The 21505-nt window shown below is 40.6% G+C and overlaps 1 protein-coding gene across 1 annotated transcript in view; it reads left to right on the top strand.

The window, feature by feature from the left end:
• LOC126484272 (collagen alpha-5(IV) chain-like) overlaps positions 1 to 21505 on the top strand; it is a 609631-nt gene that overhangs the window by 501330 nt on the left and 86796 nt on the right. Inside the window, exons 22-24 of the mRNA XM_050107696.1 lie at positions 4058 to 4215; positions 6124 to 6322; positions 11949 to 12148. Of these exons, the coding sequence (XP_049963653.1) occupies positions 4058 to 4215; positions 6124 to 6322; positions 11949 to 12148 (557 nt within the window). The remainder of the gene's footprint in view (positions 1 to 4057; positions 4216 to 6123; positions 6323 to 11948; positions 12149 to 21505) is intronic.

The following is a 21505-nucleotide window of genomic DNA, read 5'->3' as shown; positions in this document are numbered from 1 at the left end:
ATCACACAGGACCACAATTGAAGTTCTGTCATTGGACTGGGGTGAGGTGTTGAGTTGGTTCAAAACAAAACAAAGGGACGAAGAGGTGGAAAGCGGGAGGAGAGGTTGGGTAGGGGTAGCTGATGGCTTGGAGGGAGGCAGCCAGTGTGTGGGATAGGAATGTGAGAGCTGGAGGCAACAGATGTGTGGGATAGGAATGTGATATTCTGGCACTAGAGCCAGTGAGTTCATGCAGCACAGTTCTATGTGAAGGACTCACATTCTGCCACACACTCAAGTTCAGTGAAGCAGGACTTGTCAAGGACCTACTCTCCTTCTGGTCTCTACAATGGAAACACTTCTTTGGGTCATTCCCTTCAACAAAAGCTACCCTAATCCCAAAAATTAAACCTGCCTCTTGCAACTCACACCTCCACCCAAGTGTGACCTCACCTACCACACTCAAGTCACCTTTGAGGAATTATTTCTTACCTCTAACCTAGCATGACCATCCTTCCCCAGGTCCCTTGCCAAGAATTCAAACATCTCAACAGAAGAAAGAATGACAATTCACAACTTCAAGACAGACACTCATTTAATCCTCTGCTGCAATTTCAGCACAGCATTTTTGTCAGTGTGACCACCAACCAACTGTCCACCAACCAACAGTCCACCAGAATGGGTGGTCACCACCAAAATGTAGCCAAGAACAGAATTGACCACCCAGTGCTGAAGCATGCTGCTGAGCAAACATGCTTGTGTTCAATGGCTGTTACAAAACCTGTGCTATTGAATCCTTCCCCTCAGCACCAGCTTTTCTGAACCTTGCAGATGGGCATTATCCTTGGAACACGTCATTCACTCCCGTAATCCTCCTGCCTACAACCTCCCACTGCACCCAACCCTCTCTCCCATAGTCTCCCCTTCCTCTGACCTGTCACCCCCTTACAAACCATACCTTCATATCATCATCATTGTGTGGCACATGAACTCACTGGCTCTGGTGCTCATGTATCGCATTTCTATCCCATACATGTGCTGCTTCCTTCACTTGCATTCCTATCCTGCACACTGGCTGTCTTCCTCCAAGCTGCCAGCTACTGCTCCCTTACCCCTCCTCCCATTTCTCATCTTTTCTCCTTTTACCAACCTGACTCAACACAACCACTCAGCCCAGTCCACCTGCAAAACTTCAGTCCCAGAATAGTGTGTTCAGTTAGCACAATGTGTGTGTGTGTGTGTGTGTGTGTGTGTGTGTGTGTGTGTGTGTGTGTGTGTGTGTGTGTGAGAGAGAGAGAGAGAGAGAGAGAGATCTATCTCATTGAAGGATACATCCAACATCCAAAAGCTAGCAAGTTTTAATACATTATTGTGTGTCTGTCTGTGACTCAATGCGTGCTTCTACTGTTTGGTTAGTGGTCTCATTTACTCCTAAAGTATTTATATTCTGCTAGAACTTTCACTATAAATGGGCATTCCTGTCATGTATTTGTATTCCTATCATGTATTTGGCACAGATTGATCAAGGCTTTGAAATTTTGAAATAGTTAGCTACAGAGCTCATTTTCTCAAATTAGAGTGATTTATTTATTGTAAGTCAAACACAATAAGGACAAAGAAAAATGTATAACAATGATAAGTGGTGTGAAAAGAAAGTAAGGTCAGTCAAACATAGTATTAAGAGAGGTGTTAGATATATATGGCATCAAAGTAGATTCAAACTGTGATTCTAACTCCTACATGCTCTATGTATAAGTTTTAGTTTTAAAATGCTGGAAGCATTATTATTACTATGCGGAAAGTAAAAATATTTATTTACTATATGCAACATAGACTGATTGAGTGTTGTGTTTTGCTAAAAATAGGAAATGTGTTTGTAACAAGCAAGTCTCTTTGAGTAATCAGGTAGTAAAAACTCCTTGTGATATTAATAACAAAGAAATAGCTAAAGTGGTAAAGAAGACAATATTTGTGTTTGAAACTTGTCATTTTGGGTTTTCTGTTGTCACACACCTTCTGCTTCACCATGTTCTCTGTTCTCATTTTAAGATAAAATATTATATAATTTTTTGAAACAAATTCACAATTTTGTTGGCATACTGATTGTTTCTTTTCTATATAAGTAAGTTTAATTTTTTTTAATGTCACTTTTCTTAACAAAATTTGAAACCAGCTGAAGGAAGAGCAATGGAAAATTGTCTTTCTCATGCTTGAAAATGTTATTCATATGCTCCTATCTTATGAGGTTATTTCATTTGATAAGTCTGAAAACTAAGAGAATAAAAAAAAAGACATAACAAAATGACACAGTGTGATGTATTCTAGAAATTATTCAGCTTAATGACGATGTCTGATGTGTTAGAGAAAAAGAACAAGTATAATAACAGTTTCAATATCCAGTGACTCATATAATGAATTAACTGTTTTTGAAAAAGATATTGCAAGATCCGCTTCAGTTGCGCAAATTTTTCTGGTCTTTACCCAGGTTTTGGCTAGAATAATCTAGCCTTCTTTAGAAGCATAAAATTACTATAACATGCCAGAGTAAATCACAGTCAACATTAAAAATTAAAACCTATAGTACCATGGTACCATGTCGAATTAAAACTACTTAACTGAAGTCCAGCCCCGGCATCAGTTCGCCATATGGTCGGTTGGCAGGGGCAAACAGGTTGGCACTGACCATTGCACGCGGAATTGCACTCAGCACATAGCAACTCAAGCGCGTGTGCATACAGAGTCAAGGCTGTATATCATTGGCTGTCTGTTTATCACATATTGGGATCTGATAACCATAATTTTAAGCAAACTAAGCATTATGTAGATGCAGTCCCTACGTGTATCAACTATATGCAAATTGTATTAAACTGTAGGAAATTTACTTGTTGGGTATATAAAGTTTAAGGAGTACATTTACAACTTTATGCACATATGGTCATCGTGTAAAGTATCCCCACCGAACAAGACTAGTAGTGAGCACTTTACTTGTCTCACTTATTTAAAACCTTACTCATTATCTAAAATGTAATTAGGGTGTAACTGGGCATACAACGCCCCTGTCATCACACTATTACTATTGACCAACATAGGTCAAGCATATTAATTAAAGTGTGGTGGAGGGTACAATGTCTCTGTCATCATGCTTAAGTGCTATTGACCGACATAGGTCAAGTATACTAAAATATAGTCTACGATGTCTGTTAGATGGGAAATATGTTCTATAGGTAACATTGTAAATAATGCTATATGTGTGTAATGTTATCGTTATCATTAAAAGGGTAAATATTTAGAGCAGCTAAGTTCTACTTTACTTTGCTGCATAATTGTTAAATTCATCTATGCTACTGACCGACATAGGTCACGTATATTAATTAAAGTGTGGTGGCAGGTACAACATCTCCGTCATCACACTTATGTGCTATTGACTGACACAGGTCAAGTGTACTAACATATAATCTACAATGTTAAGTTCATCTATGCTGTTGACCGACATAGGTCATGCAAATTAATTTAAGTGTGGCGGAGGGTACAACATCTCCGTCATCATGCTTATGTGCTATTGACCGGCATAGGTCAAGTGTACTAAAATATAATCTACAATGTACCTTTGACGGGAATAATCTTCCACATGTAACATTGTAAGTAATGCAATATGTGTGTAACGTTATCATTGAAAGGGGAAGCATTTAAAGCAGCTAAGTTTTACTTTACTGTGCTACATAATTGTTAAATTCAACTATAAAGGTGTCCAAACTCTCGTGAAAGAGTAGTGGGCCAAACTTAAATTTAAAGGGAAGTGCGATGCTTGATGTCTGAAAATGGTATGCGGCGACCAACAGAGAAATATGGTGGTCGATATATATATAGGTTTTAATTTTTAATGTTGATTGTGCCTTATTCTGGCATGTTATAGCAATTTTATGCTTCTGAAAAAGACTAGATCATTCTAGCTGAAATCTGGGTAAAGACCAGAAAATTTGCACAACTGAGGCAGATCTTGCAATATCTTAGTCTATCACAGTTGCTGACAGAGTTGCAATATGCTAAAAATTCTTAACTGTTTTTGCTTGTCCTTTAGGTTTCAAAGGAGCTGAGGGAATTCAAGGATTACCAGGACTGAATGGTCTGAAAGGGCAGCCAGGAGACAATGGAATACCTACTGCTGGCCCACAGGGTTTCAAAGGCTTCAGGGGAGACCGTGGATTTGGAGGCCTGCCGGGAATAAGAGGCAGGAATGTAAGTACCATAAACAGAGTTCCCTTGATTTAAAAGCTCAGTGTGGAGCAGATGAATACCATTTAATGTTGTTTTGTGCCATCTTACATTGAAATAAACATTTTGGAATTTGTTGTCACATATTATTTTTTGTGACTGCTGACCGTACTGAATGGGAAGTAATGAAGCAAAACAAATATTAGTTTGCCACACAATGAATTGTGGAAGGTATTTATTACAAATTATTTTGAATAATGATCATCAGATGTAGCTGTGGTAAGAACAATATCGTACAGTCTAAAACATGTTTCAGGAAAAATATATGGGACAGTGGACAACAGTTCCAATCATTACTTACAATGAAGTACAAAAAAGAAACACACCAAAGTGACCACATAAGGTACTGAAAATATAACTCTCATATACATGGAGCCATACATCTTGACATGTAGTCAATTTGGCACCTGGCTCCATGTGTAAGGGAGATATGTTTTCAGTATCATATGTGCCCACTTTACTTCATTGTAAATATTGCTGGAAATTGTTGTCCACTGTTGCATGTATCTGACTTGAGGCATCTTTTGTATTGTATGTCTTTGTTCTTACCACAGCTATGTCTGATGATGTATTGAAAGGCATCAACAAATTAATTTGTGGCTGAGGCATTCCACAATTCATTGTGTACCAATTCTGAACGGTAGCCTGCCTCATAGACGGAAACATTTCTGTATCACGTGAAGAAATTATTATGTTGCTTAGCATTACTTTTTTTTTTCAAAACTGACATTCCTTATATTGTCTCTTTCTTTCTGTCAGGTTCAAAAGGAACTGGCTAACTTCATGATTTATTAAAAATCTAACCTGGACTATAAATCAAACACAGATCCTTGTCTTTCACTGGCAATGTTTATACTGAGTAAGCTACCTCATTGCATCAGTTATACTGACAGAATTGAAGTTATGGGGACCTAGTGTTAAATTTGCCTGGATAGCTGGTTGCTACAGGCATTGCCCATGAAAGGCAAGATTCCAGATTAGAGTCAGCCTGTCAGGCATTTTCACAACAGCATAAACTCCTCTACAGAGTGAAAGACTCACTGTGGAGTAACTAGTTTATCTGGAAGCTAAGCAGTATTTAATATGTTTTGTTCACTATTGAGGACTCCTCCATAACCTAACTACTTTCTTCCCAAAATAATGTCTGCAGCCTGTGGTCTTGCGGTAGCATTCTCGCTTCCTGCTCATGGGGTCTCAGGTTCGATTCCCGGTGGGGTCGGGATTTTTCTCTGCCTTGTGATGGCTGGGTGTTGTGTGTCTTTCATCATCATTTCATCATTATTGACTCGCAAGTCGCTGAAGTGGCGTCAACTAAAGAGATCTTGCAATGCAGCAGCCAAACTTCCCTGCATGGGGCCTCCTGGCCAACGATGCCATATGATCATTTCATTTTTTTCCCCAAAATAATGTTAAACACCTTCATAGGGTTCTATTTTTCGCATTATATAGAAGTTTGTGAAGAGCTCTAGAGTTTGTCTCGGCAGAAATAACACTTTTCCTTAGATAAAAGTCCTCTAAATATAATTTTTTGTGCTTTTTTAGACTGTATCTGTGAGATCATTTTTATGAACAATGTTTGCTTTGCATTTTATGAATACTCTTGTGAAAAATGCAGTGCAAATACAAGAAAATTTGCATGAATCAAGGTATGTTCAAGACCATAAAATAAATTCTTCACTTTAATGGAGAACAGGCAGTTGTAAACTATTTAGTGAACACATCTTATGCAGAATGAAATGAAAGCTATTCAAATGTGTACCCTTGCTATGTACTGAGAGAAGTGAGATACTATGCAATTTAAACCTGTTCAGTAACTATAAATTTTTGAAACTACACCAATTTTTGATTTTCTCTCATTTTGATTATTTTCAGGGCTTGCCTGGGGACCCTGGACCCGATGGTCCTAAGGGCGTACAAGGAGAACAGGGCCCCAAAGGTTACCCTGGTTTGAAGGGGAGAGATGGTATACCTGGTTTGAAGGGACAGAGGGGTGATGATGGTTACCCAGGCCTCCAAGGGCCAAAAGGCATGAGAGGAGGAGATGGAGATCCAGGATTAATGGGAAGACCAGGTACAGACAGTTCTCTCTGTCTCTTCTCTTTTTCTTTCATTGATGTGGGCTGGAATTGTGACTTCTGTCTGTATCTTAAAAAGTAGACTTAGTGCTTCTCACTTGTACCCCACTACCACAACTTCTTTCAATTCCCCGAAGATCCATTGTGAAGATAAGAAAAGACCCTGTCATGAGTTGGTGACTCAAGTTTTTTTAATGCACATATCACCACACAATGTGATAATGCCATGAAGTCATTTACTTAGGGAGAAAAGAGGCTTTTTAGTAACACACGGTCCAGATTGTTCAACTGTTAGCAAAATACTTTAGTGGTGAATTCTAATGTACTTCATTCAGGTTGTTTTTGTCTGAATGAAGAGGAAATGAATGCTACTGGATGTTGCTGAACATGCTGTAATACTAAATAATTTGTGAGATAGTTTTATGACTAAATCTTCTTGAATATTGTGTTCCCTATACTAAAGAAAAATCACATAATGATAGATTCTGTACATTTCATAAAAATAGAGAAATGTCTACCGTACAATGTCCCTAAAATTCTCTTAGAATGCCCTAAGCACAGGAAGGAACTAACATTTGGTTATTTCTCAAAATTGTTGAAACAATTCAAACCAAAGCTAAAGTTTCACCATACAGGTGGAAACTGAAATTTCATTGTGGACCTAGGCAGAATCTCTGTGGTCAAAGAGATATGATTATGCTATAGAACTGTGATGTTAACATCCTGGTGTGTACTGTACTGTATGTTTGGAAACTAATTTGCAAGCAGTATTATGAAAGAAGTGGTAGCATACACATTTAGCAAGACCTTTTTACCATTTTGAAGAATAGTGCTTGTAATTGTTTGAAGTAAGATGTTGCTAATTTTTTCACATGGTGTGGTGTTGTGTAGTATTTTATTACCTGCCTTTTTAAAAAGTTATAGCCCCCATGACATATTATTTCACTCTTAAAACAGGGAAATGCCTAAAGGAATTTAGTGAGGTGTCATACTCTTTCTTTAGATAATAATGAACAATCCAAATACACTTTTGCAGGCAGATATTCTACTGTTTCATCATAGATAGAAATGACACAGTCATGTCACTGGTAACTTCTTTGAAGGATAGTAACCTATTGAATCCAAAAACTTACACACAAACTGTAAAACTATACCTGGATCAGAATAAAAAATGATTGATATCTGAGAATGGAAGAGGGTGGGGGTGTTGCCAGTTTGCTGTTGCATGTAAGTGCAATATGGCTCCAGTAGCAGCAGTTGTGCAGTTCTATATTGACTACATTCATATGTTAGCTGTTAATGTGTAATTTTCATTTCTTTTGCTATGGTAGTTGTCTTGTAGGCAGCTAGCTTTCAGTCACTTTGTTATTCTGATCTAGGTCTAGACGACAATAAATTTATGTAAACTAGTTATTGTTGTGAATTGCAGATGGAAACATTAACTCAATGAGACAATGAATAATGGCTTAATGTTTGAATTAAAAGACAAGACTGAAAAATTACAAGTTATGTAAATCTGGAATAGAATCAGCAACAGGCTCACTGAAAGTTAATGATAGCAGATAATGCAAAACATTGTGTTAGTGATCTAAGTCCAAGAACTATTGTTAGCATTAGCACTGGTGGCAAGTGTAGTGCTGCAGACTTAATGTTGCTGCTAGTAATGATGCGACTGGACTGCTGCTTGGAGTGAACTGGTTTAAGCATGTGATCACAGGCTTATATTAGTACTAAGCAGGAAGTAACTGCTGGAAACAGTAACACATGGCATGGTTGACCTCCTTAGCCAGTGATACTTTGTGGTCTATTGAGGACAAGAATGATTTTTTACTGAAGTATTTCTTTTTCATCATTTCTATGAAACTACATATTGCAAACAGGTGTTTGAACTTCTTGTTGGAGGAATATTAAATATATACTTCAGTAAAAAATCATTCTTGTCCTCAATAGACCACAAAATATCACTGGCTAAGGAGGTCAACCACGCCGTGTGTTACTGTTTCCAGCAGTTACTTCCTGCTTGGTACTAATATAAGCCTGTGATCACATGCTTAAACCAGTTCACTCCAAGCAGCAGTCCAGTCGCATCATTACTAGCAGCAACATTAAGTCTGCAGCACTACACTTGCCACCAGTGCTAATGCTAACAATAGTTCTTGGACTTAGATCACTAACACAATGTTTTGCATTATCTGCTATCATTAACTTTCAGTGAGCCTGTTGCTGATTCTATTCCAGATTTACATAACTCGTAATTTTTCAGTCCTGTCTTTTAATTCAAACATTAAGCCAGAAATCATTTTCTTAAAGAAAATGTCACTCATTTAGTCACATATACTACGTGACTATTGAGAAAAGAACCACAAAATACTTATTGTAACCTGATGTTAAAAGCGGTTATCATGAATTTGTTTAAAAAAATCAAAATTATCGAAAAATTTGCCAAATTGTAATATGAACATTTATCTGTAATTATAACACCAATTGCAATGCCCATGTTTGCATCTTGTATTACTCAGAGCAACAGCTCATGTTGTATTGACAGAGGCCATTCCATTTGTAGCCAAGTGATGCATTTGTCAGGTTGTAGTCAGTCATTAGCAACAGAAATGGGTCAGTAAACAGTTTTCTGCAGGCACCTCATTAATGCTACTGCTTTTCTGTTGATTTCTGTGCTGTACTTGTAATGGATAGTGTTTTTGTATATTGTCCCTTTAAATGATAGGTGTGCAGTGGCTGCTGATTCACAGAAATATCCAGAATGCAATTTGCAAAGAACTACATATTTACATGTGCACCAACACTCCTTGGTTTTCAAAAAACATGCTGTACAGATGAGAGCTCACAACAGACAACTGATATCTGTTTCTACTGAGTCACAACTGGTCCCACTGTCACTTCATGGCAAGCAAATTATAAAAGATACCATACTGCACAAAAATCATAATTTGAAGTGTTGTAAAAATGGGTCCAAAGCACTTCCAGTCATCCCTTACTATTGCAACATACCTGACTGACTTTTACATGAATAAAAACAATAAATTCTAGTAAATGTCATACAATCTGATGATACTTACCATCCCAATCTGTCTGCATTGCAGGATTGCAAATTTCCTTACATGCATTTAAAGCTTGGAAAACACACAGTTGCCAATATGTTAGCAAGGTAAATAATATCATTATGTTCCTTGAATAATCTCATTATCTTCATTAAAAGGCAACTGTTGTATGATAGCTGAAAGCCATTAATTATGCAGGACATTGCCAACAACAATCTATTGTAGAATTTGTTCCACTGCACTGTTCGTGCTCATAACAATGTGTGTTTTTTTGTAGCCAGATACTGGCAGAAAAAATTCTCTGACATAGTAGGACATGTTAGACTCTGCCAAACATGAACTTGTTCTAAATAACTTTTTGCATGCCATGCTTCACTTCTCTAAATTACAATTGCCTTGGTAATAGCCAAGCAAGAAAAATATTTACTTGCTTTCATTAATTTCTGATTAATTCCAGTTTAATTGCCAAGTCACAGCAACAAATAAATAATGGTGCCTAAATAAATTTATGAACTACCACTTATAACAAAAGTAATATCTGTAATGAAACCAGTGCATAAGAAAGGAGATATAGCATCAGCAGATAACTATTGACCAATATCACTTATATCCATAATATCAAAAATAATAGAATACTGCATGCATAAACAGATGATTCAATATTTTGAACATAATGGTATACTCACCTCCTAACAGTGTGGTTTCAGATCCAGCCTTTCTACAGTTAATGCAGTTGAGAGTATGGTAGCAAAAATATACAATTGTTCTGAAAATAAAGATATTATCTGTGCAGCACTGTTGGACCTCAGGAAAGCTTTTGATGTGCTATCCCACAATATTCTCATAAAAAAAACCTCTACCACTATGGAGTGAGAGAGAATGCCCTATGCCTAATGAAGTCATACTTGGACAATAGAAAACAGTTAGTTAAGGTAAATAACCAAATGGCAGAATGTCTCCCAGTTGTAAAGGGTGTACCTTCAGGATCTGTTCTTGGACTTTTCCTTTTCATTATTTATATAAATGATTTACCTGTAGTTGTATCATGTGATGCAGTGCTATATGCTGATGACACAACACTCATCATATGTTATACCAATCTTGAAAATGTGCACCCCAGCATGGCAGTAGCAATGGGGAGGTGCACTACTTGGCTTGAGGAAAATGTACTGCAGAAGAATGGTAGTAAAACTGAAGCTATTGTATTCAATCTGAATGCTCCCATTCATGTTAACAAAATAGTAAAATTATTAAGATTCCGTATAGATCAAAAGCTCAACTGGGATACCCACTCAGGGAAGATATGTGGCAAATTGGCATGTGCCATATATCTATTCTACAAGCTGAGGAGCCGTGTCAGTAAAGAACTTCCATTGTATGCATATTTTGCATTCTTCCATTCGCACCTGAGTTATGGAATACTATTATGGGGCAGTTCTGTAGGCTCAAAATTAGTGTTTAAATGGCAAAAGGAAGCCATAAGGTGCATAGCAGAACTTAGCCCATATGAATCATGTCGAGATTATTTTAAGAAACTAAATATAATGACAGTGTCTGGCCTGTATATTTACAACTGCCTTGTCTCGTTAAAGAGAATCTGAGTAAATTTGACTAAAGGAGAACAGTTCATGATCATAACATAAGAAGTGGACATACAATTAATATGCCATATGCTAGGCTTGCAAAGACACATAACAGCTACAAATATCTTGGTCCTGTCTACTTCAACAAATTACTTGAAAATGCCTACAAAGTGCCAGTAAATAAATTTAAAATCAGTCATTCGAGGTGGATCAAAAGTAAAGTAATTTACTCTGCTCAAGAGTTCCTTGAGTTTGTGACAAATGACCCATTTTCCTTATGAGTATGAACTATAATTTAAATGCAAACTACACATATGCCACACTGCGCAACTATTTTATTTCTGTTTCATGTACTTATTATTAATTATCTGCTTGATTATTTATTTGTCATGCACTGAATTATGTAGTTCATTTATCTTGTAATTGATCTATTTGGAAACTTCTTGTTATTATTTACATTTGCACAAATATGTATTGTATCCATCTTGGATTATTATATTGTTGTTAATAACATTGGTCATGTTGAAGTTTATATTATTATTATTGTTATTATTATTATGTTAACACTGATGACACCAATTGGATGTAAATATGCTCAATGGTGGAATAAAACATTTGTATTTTGTAATAACTAAATTTAATAATAACAATAATAATATACAGTCAAATTTTATATTTATCACCCTCTTTGCCTTAAGGACACAAGTGTTTTTATTTGCAGTTGCTCCATACAATATTTCTATTTTTCTCTTTAGTCAATTTTCTGTCCATTTATTATACAAGTTTTTAAATTTACTGTTTTAAAGTACAAGTTATTATTTTTGTGTCCACTGTTCTGCTTTGGGCTTAAAAAAAGGCTAAATTGTAGAATTCCTGGTGTTTCTGTATATCCATTTATTATATTTATCTGTTTTTTGTAAGTTCTAATTTACAAAACAATGTGAGGATGAACATATGAATTAATTAATAAATGCTTTAAGGTATTCCGGGAGATGTTGGAGAGACGGGGTTGAGAGGTACCCCAGGACCCAAAGGACCAAAAGGCTTTAGAGGGGATCCAGGTTTTAGCCAGTTTGCACCTGGAACCAAAGGAGAACCAGGAGAACCAGGACTGAATGGTGTAATTGGTTTCCAGGGAGATCGTGGAGACTCGGGCCAGTCAGGACTCCCAGGTTTTAAGGTAAACCAGTAATTACTCTTTATGACAACAATAAAGTGAAACAGTGCATTGTTTAAGTACAAGTATTTCTGATGATACTTGTCACAATTTCAAAAACAAAAGTTACAAAATAAATTGTAACTCTTTTCTGCATGACTCAAGACACAAAAGCAGAACTTTTGCACCAGTGAAATATCTTATTTATTAAGATCCCTCATTACAGTGTGTGATCACTACAAATGACCAACACAGTTTTGCCCCTGCATTACTAACTTACTTGCCACTACTCAAGAAGGGAAATAGCCAAGTCTGGAGTAGCCATGGAAGGTCCTGGCTTGATTGAAATATGTCTTCCTAGAGAATCTCATATAATTTCAATCAGATTTATATCCAGCAAGCTGGCAGGTCCTGGCATTTGAATGCAATACATCTGTACATGAAGATGAGCACTGTCATCCTTAAAAAAAGAGGAAGATTAGAGTGATTCTTGAATTTCTCCCGGCGTAATTGATAATCAAAATATCCACGGGTATGCTGCCAGTCTATAGTGCCCAACGGGCACAATATTTCGGCGATCATACATGTCGCCATCATCAGGTGAACTGATGGACTGAGCTCCTGTGAATGTGCCGGCACGGAGATCCATACGCTATGGCTGCTCAGAGGGAACTGGGTTCGGTCGCGGCGGCGGCCGATTTAAATACCCTCCGCCCGCTGCACGCTCCCTCCGCCGTCCGCGCCCCGCGCCACGGTCGCGCGGTGGAACAGATTGGTACCTGAGAGAGTGCAATTCACCCGCCGGAGCCTTGAGTTTATCTCACAGGAATTACTCAAACTACATTTGCAACTGGCTAGTAAGTTCACTTCTTGTTCCTGGGATTGGATTGATGGTGTCACCTGGGTGTCAGCTGATTCCACCCATAAGAAGGCTACGGGACGTCAAACAGCTAAGTTCTCACGTCTCCTTGTCAAACCATCTCTGCAGGTTCCGTGCAAGACTGTCATCAATTTGAGTGGCATGGTGTTGAGTGATGATGCGGTCCCGGTTTTGCAGAAAGGTCTCAACTTCGCTCCCACCCCCAAGTTCACTCCGGTCGCAGAAATTGTTAGTGCTGTTGAACAGGTTGCAGCTCGACTTCCGCCAGAATTACCCGAGGAAATACGTCATGAAACTTGTCGTGCGCTGACGAAATCCAAGCCGATGAAGTCAAATATCAGCAGTAAAGAGAGGGCGGCCATTCGTGATCTGAGGGAGCGCTCTGAAATTGTTGTCTTACTGGCTGACAAAGGCAATGCTACAGTTGTTGTCTCCCATAAGGACTACACTGATAAGATACAGAGCCTGCTAAATGATGATTCCTACCAGAAGATCAGCGTTGACCCTACAAAGAAGGTGGAGAACAAGACGAGGGCGCTTCTGAAGGACGCAGATTTACCGGAGGGTGACGCTAAGAAATTGTTACCCCAAGGTCCGGTACCGCCTAGACTATATGGACTCCCGAAGGTTCACAAAGAGGGGGTACCATTACGCCCCACTGTCAGCAACATCAGGGCACCTACATATTTGTTGGCCAAATACCTGACAGGAATATTAAGTCCTTATGTGGGTAAATACCCTCATCACATCCGTTATTCCGTGGAGTTTGTTAAACGCCTTGATAGCTTCAGGTTGGATGAGTCAGATATCATGGTGAGTTTTGACGTCATTTCCTTGTTTACGAGGGTACCCCAGCAAGAGTCACTAGAATTGATTAGTCAGAAGTTTGATGAGAATACCACTGAACTTTTTAGGCATGTCTTGACTTCCACGTATTTTCTTTTTAATGGAGAATACTACGAACAAACGGAGGGAGTCGCCATGGGTAGCCCACTCTCACTGGAGGTAGCGAATTTGTACATGGAGAACTTCGAGGAGGAAGTCCTGTCGTCATCCGTATGGAAACCTACTTGCTTTTTCCGTTACGTGGACGACACGTTCGTCATCTGGCCACATGGTACGGATAAACTCCTTGACTTACTTACACATCTAAATTCCATACACCCCAACATCAAATTCACTATGGAGACTGAAACGGAGGGTAAATTACCTTTCCTTGACGTCTTGGTCAAGAGAAGGGCTGACGGCACCCTAGGTCATGGGGTGTATCGGAAGACTACGCACACTGATCTGTATTTGCACGCAGACAGCTGCCACCACCCTTCACAGAGGAATGGGGTACTTAAAACTCTAGTACATAGGGCACGCACTATCTCTGATGCAGAGAGTCTACCCCAGGAATTGGAACATCTGAGAACTGTATTTCGAAAAAATGGGTACTCAGAGTGGCAGATTCAACGTGCTCTCCGCCCAACCACTGCAGCACAACCTGTTGAGATGGATGAAGTCACGAGGGAGGAGGTAGGCACTGCATTTATTCCATACACAGGTGCACTCTCGGGGAAAATCGCCCGCATTCTGAAGAAACACTGGGTCGGAACTGTGTTTTGTCCTCCAAATAAAACTCATGCACTGGTGGGGAGCACCAAAGATGACCTCGGTTTGAGGAAGGCCGGCGTGTACCAGATTCCGTGTCAATGTGGCAAGTCGTATATTAGTCAGACAATGCGTACCGTTGAGGATCGATGCCGTGAACACCAGAGGCACACTCGACTGATGTACCCGGGCAAGTCGGCAGTCGCTGAACATTGTTTGTCGGAAAATCACGCCATGGAGTATGACCGCACGAGGATTCTGGTACAGACGTCGAGATATTTGGACAGTGTTGTTAGAGAGGCCATTGAAATTCGCACCAATGACGACCTCATAAACCGTGACTGTGGCTATAATCTTAGCAAGGCTTGGGAACCAGCGATTGGGTTAATCAAGAGTAAATCGAGCAAACGTATAGTTGTGATGACCACGGCGGACAGAGCCATCACACCGACATCATCTCAGACGCTGTCGCAATCTGTTCCACCGCGCGACCGTGGCGTGGGGCGCGGACGGCGGAAGGAGCACACCGCGGGCGGAGGGTATTTAAATCGGCCACCGCCGCGACCGAACCCAGTTCCCTCTGAGCAGCCATAGCGTACGGATCTCTGTGCTGGCACGTTCACAGGAGCTCAGTCCGTCAGTTCACCTGATGATGGCGACATGTATGATCGCCGAAATATTGTGCCCGTTGGACACTATAGACCGGCAGCATACCCATGGATATTTTGATTAGGAAGATTAGAGTTTAACATCAACGTTTAATGACAATGAGGTCATTAGAGATGGATCACAATCTTAGATTAGGGAGCAATGGGGAAGGAAATCAGCCATTCCCTTTCATAGGAACCATCCAGGCATTTTCCTTAAGTGATTTAGGGAAATTATGGACAACCTAAATCTGGATGGCTGGACAGAGATTTGAACCATTGTCCTCTCGAATTCAAGTACAGTGTGCTAATCATTGCACTGCCTTGCTCTGTATAAAAAAGAAATTTTTGCCAATTGTACCAACACATGACAAAATGAAAAGTTGCAAGATCTTCTATATGTAATTTGAAATGCCAAAGAACCATTTTGGATGATATAAAGATTCATATGACCAGCCATCTTCATTCCTGCATTCACCAGCAATCCATTACCATGATTCTGGGGTTGGAAGGTGCGGAAGTTGAATGTGCACCAGAGGGTGTGGACCTGGATACCCACTAGGGGTCTCTGTGCTCTGTCATGTGCCTGCACCGTGAGCCTCACTGTGTGAATGTGCCACTCTCCATACCACATGAAGTCTGCAGCCAGTCGCGTTTCCTGTGGTCAGGTATTTAGGCGTGTGTGTGGTGCTACCCTGGCAGTTTGGTACTCACCGTAGTTTGCGTGTGCATCTCAGCTGTACTGTGCTCCAGTTTAGATACCTGCTGTCATTGTTTGGAGTGTTCCTGCATTGCGGTTGTCTCACTGTGTTCATCCCCTCAGTTATTGCTTGTTTGCCTCGTATCATGTCCTGGTCAGTCGTAGTATCTGTCGTCCTCTACCTGTTCATCTGTCCTGTCTGTTTGTAGTTAGCAATACCTCCAGCAGCTCCCCTGCCTGGCGGCTTCACATCTCCATTCTCTGCTGCGCACTGCATGTGGCTATAACAATGATAGTGGGATATTTTGTGCACAGCTGTAGGGTTCTTTCACATTTATCCAGATAAAAGCCATTGGGATGCCAGTTGACATTGCAGTTCACAAGAGGCCAGCAGAACACAGATCCATTTGATTTGATTTCATCCAGATCTGTGACCAGTGTTTTTATTTACTTGAGTGTTGTTTTTCTAACAGAACACACATTATGCGTATGTGATCCTCCATAAATATATTTGCAAACAACTGAGACTGTTATGCTCAACGTAGTTGTGTCCTGTTGCCTATTTCAGTGCCCTGTGATCAAGCTGACAGTCACCTGTAGTTATCATTGTTCATGTGTAGCTTTGTTGTACTTTGAATGGCATTAGTTACCTAATGCTGTGAACTTACAGCTTCTGTGTCCTCCTGTGCCACAGATTCTGGTAATCAGCATTGTGTCACTTTTACTCATATCAATATTAACAGTAGTACTGAGCACCAGTGACTTCTGGAAGTGGTCAGTGTATCAGTCCGTTGTCTAGTTGGCATGCTTAGATGAGCAGTACACTACCTGTGGTTATATAGAATGATAGTGCTCCAGCATTTTCCATGAAACTGAGCTACTGATTATCAGGATATCTTGACTGATCCCTGAAGGTTCCCCCTCATTTATGTAGTATTTGCACAGTCTATTACTATATTCTCATGACTCTGTTCTTCTCTGGATGGAAGTGTTGTGCCATAAGCATAAGCTTGAAAAAGTATGTGAACTATATAGCATTCTATTTCAAAGAAAAATATCAGCTGATGAATTCTTTCTTCTTTTCTGCTTCTTACACTGTAACAGATTTCCTTGTTAATTTTGAAGCTGAAATTGGCGATATGTATATGTAAGCCAGAATGAGATTTTTACTCTGCATCGGAGTGTGCGCTTATATGAAACTTCCTGGCAGATTAAAACTGTGTGCTGGACTGAGATTCAGACTCAGGACCTTTGCCTTTCACGATAAAGTGCTCTACCATCTGAGCTACCCAAGCATGACTTACGCCCCGTCCTCACAGCTTTACTTCCGCCAGTACCTCGTCTCCTACTTTCCAAACTTCACAGAAGCTCTCCTGCGAACCATGCAGAACTAACACTCCTGGAAGAAAGGATATTGCGGAGACATGGCTTAGCCACAGCCCGCTGATATGACACTTCCTGGCAGATTAAGACTGTGTGCTGGACCGAGACTCGAACTCGGGACCTTGCCTTTCACAGGAAAGTGCTCTACCATCTGAGCTACCCAAGCACGACTCACGCCCTGTCCTCACAGCTTCACTTCCGCCAGTATGTCGTCTCCTACTTTCCAAACTTCACAGAAGCTCTCCTGCGAACCATGCAGAACTAGCACTCCTGGAAGAAAGGATATTATGGGGACATGGCTTAGCCACAGCCTGGGGGATGTTTCCAGAATGAGATTTTCACTCTGCAGCAGAGTATGCGCTGATATGAAACTTCCTAGCAGATTAAAACTGTGTGCTGGACTGAGACTCAAACTCGGGACCGAACCAGGTTTGCAGGAGAGCATCTGTGAAGTTTGGAAAGTAGGAGACGAAGTACTGGCGGAAGTAAAGCTGTGAGGATGGGGCATTAGTTGTGCTTGGGTAGCTCAGACGGTAGAGCACTTTTCCGCAAAAGGCAAGATCCCGAATTCGAGTCTTGGTCCAGCACACAGTTTTAATCTGCCAGGAAGTTTCGTGTGTATATAAGTTCTGCTACAGTGCAGTAACTGTCGGAAGCATTAAGTTTGAAAGTTAATGTATTGTTAACTGTTATTATGGAAACTAAGATTGATATTACTGAACACATACAAATACGTACACCACAGACATACAAATTAATGTTTATATTTTGCAACCATATGCCATGACTCGTTATTTCATACAGATGTTTTAGTCCACCTTTAAATGCATGAAGTGGACAGTTCTCCACAATGTGTATTATTGTCTGTTCCTCCGCATCACAGCCACATGCCAGCACTTTCTCAGTAACCTCATGTCTTAAAGACACTGTCATATCTCTACTGCCCTCTTTAGATGTGGTTTAGTCTTGACTATTCATAATAGGGAAGATCAAACCCTGAAATCTTCTTTGTTAGGTTTATAATTAGGTGGACATTGTGGGGTGGATGATCCTTCCAGTTTTCTTTCCAATTCCTGGTGACATAAAAAATGTCAGCTCTGCTGTGATTTCCATCTCCCCTCCTTGTCCCCTTCCCCATGATCTTACCTGACACCACCACCCCCAACCTTTTGGTTAGTTCCACCCCTGAATTTGGATGGATCTCTTCTGGGGTCCAAAAACCTCCATCACTCCAATTGTGTTCCATTGTTTGTTTTGCCCGCTCTTACAGGAGTTTCAGGATGCTATTGCTTTTTGCACTGATGGCTCTAAATCTGCCGATCAAGTGGAATATGACTTCACATCTTCTATTGGTATGGAACAACCATATGTGGGGTCTTTACCATGGAACTGATGGCCATCTATCAGGCCCTTTGCTTTATTAAACTGCTCAGTGTTTTCCCACCACTTCTTGGTCTCTGATGATCTTAGTGCTACTGCTCATTTGATTGATTTCCTTTGGGTTCCCAGCCACATTGGTATCCTGGTTAAGGAACTAACCAATCGTTTGACTGGGGGTGGGGTGTACATTAGGTTTTTCTTGGCTAATTCCACTATACTTTATTTTGAGAACAAAGGGCCCCTACAGCTCTCAGTACTATTGCCAGTTTTAAACTGTGAAATGAAAATGATTGCTGGCTGTACAGAAGCGATCTGTAGAGGTGTGGCAACACTGAAATGTTGGTGTAAAGACATATAAAAATCATGTTATATGACTGGTTCTGGTAGATGTGTGAAGCTACTGTGCCAAGCTCACTTAACCATTAAATCTCTTCTTTCACTATAGTGTGTCTCCTCTGTTGGTCCTAACATTGAATACGAAGTGTCCTACACTGAAGAGAAATTTTTCAACTCTGTTCCCACTTTTGCTTTAAAGTTATCTGTAATTATGTCTGCATTACTTTTATTTAACAAAACTTGTAACTCCTTGTAAAGATGATCAACATCATTATCAGAGTGCAAATTAAGTGGGGCATAAACTTGCACCATTTCTGATGATTATATTCCATTTATTCTTAATAGCATTCAGTCTGAGAATTCCTTTTATATCACCAGTTCAATTTTTAATTGCCTTTATAATGATGAAGCGCCTTGGTTTTGCCTATATAAAAAGATTTTTCCTGACTGTTGTTGTAACTATGAACACAAGGAAACATGATCAGAAAATGATTATGATTATGATTATTAGGTCATGGAGTGACAAAAACTGAATTACACTGGATGTAGTTACAAGTAACAAATACATTTGACAACTAATAGCCCAGAGGCTCATACGTGGCCTTATAAGGATGCTGTCCCACCCAGTGTCACTAGAGTCCTACCGCATGTGCATGGTAGAACAGGTAAATGCAGTTGGTAACTGGGCTACCCCTCTTGGCTGCCGCGGGTAGCTGTGGCCAGCGGTCGGTGTGAACTACATTTTGCTTAGCAGCCTGAGTTATTTCCACAGCGGGTGCAGGTGTAGGGACTGATTGGTTACTACAATCCTCCATTTTTGGGGGGTGGAGGTGGGGGGAGGAACGGGTGTTGGTGTTGGTGTCTGTGATGCTGTTACTGCAGAGATGTCCATGGTGTCTGTGAAGACATGTAGGGGAGGGGGGATGAGGTGGTGGAAGAGCAGCCAAAGGTGGAAAGGTTCGAAACTTTTCCGATCTGCTTGGACCAGGACATACAGACAAAATCAATGGGATGAGAGCATCCCAATTGCCAGCAGATCTTGGGGTGACAGGTGGACAAGACTGGCAGTAGGGGGCAGGAGCCGTCTGGATATCAGAGTCCATGATGAGTGGTGTTGGATGGGGAGTAATGATCACGGACTGATGAGGAGAGGCTCTGGTGACAAAGACACAGCTACCATCCCCACTAGTGGAGGTACTGGCTCAGCACAGTGTGAGGCACCCGTACTGGACACAGGAAGCAAACCCATTGTCAGTGCTGATAAAACCCTGGCTGCCAGACTAGGTAGGCATGGTCAGGCCTGCCCAAGCCCGGAAGTGGCCAGGGTCACTGACGAATGAGGTGTCACATCCATGGCATGAGGAAGGGATCCAGCATCCATCCTGGGATACAAGTGATTACCAAGCAGGAGCTCAGCAGGATTCTTGGCTCCAATTGGCGTCATTCTGTAAGAGCTTAAAAGGAATGAGAGAGCCTTCTCAGCTGGTAATTATTTGATGTACTTGCATGCTTGCATCTTAAATGTTCAAACATGGTGTTCTGTCTCACTGTTAGACTACAGATGGAAGGGAGGCACCATGACGTAGTGAATGGCATTGTGTGTTGAAAAGTCCTTGAAAGATTGCACCATGAAATGAGCACCATTGTCCAAAACCAGGGTGCAAGGCAAGCCTTCTATGGAGAATGTCTGTGATAGTACCTTTACAGCTGCATCTGCTGTAACAACAGACAATGAATGACATAAGGAAAACCAGAAAAGGTACCAGTGACCAATAACTAGAAAGTGTCTAAAAGAGGACCAGTGAAATCAATGTGGACCCTCTCTGAAGTCTCTGTAGGGGCTGGCCATGATGGGGGAAAAAATATGCACAGTGCCACCAACTGATGCAAACAGTTGCAGCAGACCACAGCAAGTTTGTTCCAGATATGGCAGGCTACAACGAGGTGTTCCACCCCCTGATAATGCCCAGCCATAACACATGGAGACGAGCCAACAGTTTTGTACAAGAGATCCCTCAGTGACATTGATGTAATAAGTGGAGGACCTCCCACAGCAGAGAGCTCGATCCAGGATGAGGAGAGTTAACCCTTCTGTTGACAATAGAATAATGCCATCCAAGAGGGGGAGGCAATGGTGCAACACATAATAATTCCAATGTAGGTCTGATGCCTGGCCTGGTAGACAGTTGCACCACCATGTTGGATCCAGCAAATGACCTGTCAGAGCACCAGACCTGCTGTCAAGGCAGCGGTAATAGGGGAACTGGTGATGGGGATGCCATCCACCATGTGCCTCACCTCCCTATACAGTTGAAAACAAATCAGTTCCTCCTGGTCAAACAAGGGGTCAGTGCCCATGGAGAGCTGGAACAGTACATTCACATTTGCATGTTGCTACATAGGAATGAAAATGGATCTTTTAATTGTACTGGGACAAGAAAAGACCCCAATTCTGAAGA

Source organism: Schistocerca serialis, chromosome 6 (genome assembly GCF_023864345.2).
Source record: "Schistocerca serialis cubense isolate TAMUIC-IGC-003099 chromosome 6, iqSchSeri2.2, whole genome shotgun sequence".
Classification (NCBI taxonomy): Eukaryota; Metazoa; Arthropoda; class Insecta; order Orthoptera; family Acrididae; genus Schistocerca; species Schistocerca serialis.
This window is presented reverse-complemented; position numbering and strand designations above follow the sequence as displayed.